At 63.7% G+C, this 1,216-nt stretch overlaps 1 protein-coding gene across 1 annotated transcript; it reads left to right on the top strand.

Moving 5' to 3' along the window:
* Positions 1–226: 226 nt before the first annotated feature.
* On the top strand, positions 227–1,210 carry LOC107125233 (protein SCO2 homolog, mitochondrial-like; the record flags this gene model as incomplete). Its single annotated transcript, XM_015428680.1, has 1 exon — positions 227–1,210. A coding segment is annotated over one exon (660 nt), but the record flags the coding sequence as incomplete, so codon positions are not given.
* Between the last annotated feature and the right edge of the window lie 6 nt (positions 1,211–1,216).

The following is a 1,216-nucleotide window of genomic DNA, read 5'->3' on the forward strand; positions in this document are numbered from 1 at the left end:
TGAACGAGCCGGGACGGGTCCGACTCCCCCCTCCTGCCGCAGTCAACTTGCACCCAGCCCAGGGTGGTGGGCACCGGCGCTGAAGGCTAAGGAATTCAGCAATGCTACGATTTATGTTTCTCCCACGGTCTGGGATGTCCTTCCTGGAGGGAGGGGGTACTTGTACTGTTCCACGCTAAGGTGGGGCACAGCCGGTGTGAGGCCTTTCTCCCAAGGGCCCCCGCAGAGCCCCGGCTCCGGCCCGCGCTTCCCGCTGCGAACCCGGCTGCTCGTCACTTTCCTCTTTGGGGGCGGGGTCGTGGCGGTGTGGCTGTACTTGCGGAGGGAGAAGGCGCAGCGGGAGAAACTGATGCGCATCGAGGAACTGAAGAAGGTGGCCGTCGGGCAGGGGGACTTCCGTTTGGTGGACCACACGGGGCGGCCCCGCTCCAAGGCCGACTTCAAGGGCCGCTGGGTCCTGCTCTACTTCGGCTTCACCCACTGCCCCGACATCTGCCCGGAGACGCTGGAGAGGATGAGCCGGGCGGTGGAGCTGCTGGACCGGGAACCGCGGCTCCCCCAGGTCCAGCCCCTCTTTGTTACGGTGGACCCCGAGCGGGACGACGTGGCGGCCGTGGCCAAGTATGTCCGGGAGTTCCACCCGCGCCTCCTGGGGCTGACCGGCAGCCCGGAGGAGGTGCGCGAGGCCGGGCGGGCCTACCGGGTCTACTACAGTGCCGGGCCCAAAGACGAAGACGACGACTACATCGTGGACCACACGGTGATCATCTACCTGCTGGGCCCGGATGGGCTCTTCCTGGATTTTTACAATCGCAGCAAGACCGAAGAGCAGATTGCGCAAAGTGTCAAGGGCCACATGGATACCTACAAGAGCCTCTTGAGCTGAGGCGGCGTGCTCTCCAAGCAGGCGGGGTCCGGGGACCAGACAGGCAGCCCCTGGGTCGTGTGGAGAAGAACTTCTGTTCGCCTCCTACCCTGGCGTCGGGGCCTCCCTCACAGTGGGTGTGCCTGGGGCATCGTGGGTAGGTAGTCAATCCAGCAAGTTCCCAGGAAGGCGGGTTTGCAAATGAGCGTCCTGCTGCCTATCTCTGGGGTGAATTTACAGCCAGTGCAGTGTAGTCGACAGAGTGATGGCTGAGGAGGCTGGGCAAAACGGGTTTGGATCCCCCCCTTCCTAGGGCTATTTTGGTAGCAGGGACTCCTTTGCACATTAGGC

Source organism: Gekko japonicus, unplaced genomic scaffold (assembly GCF_001447785.1).
Source record: "Gekko japonicus isolate JY-2015 unplaced genomic scaffold, Gekko_japonicus_V1.1 scaffold29740, whole genome shotgun sequence".
Taxonomy (NCBI): Eukaryota; Metazoa; Chordata; class Lepidosauria; order Squamata; family Gekkonidae; genus Gekko; species Gekko japonicus.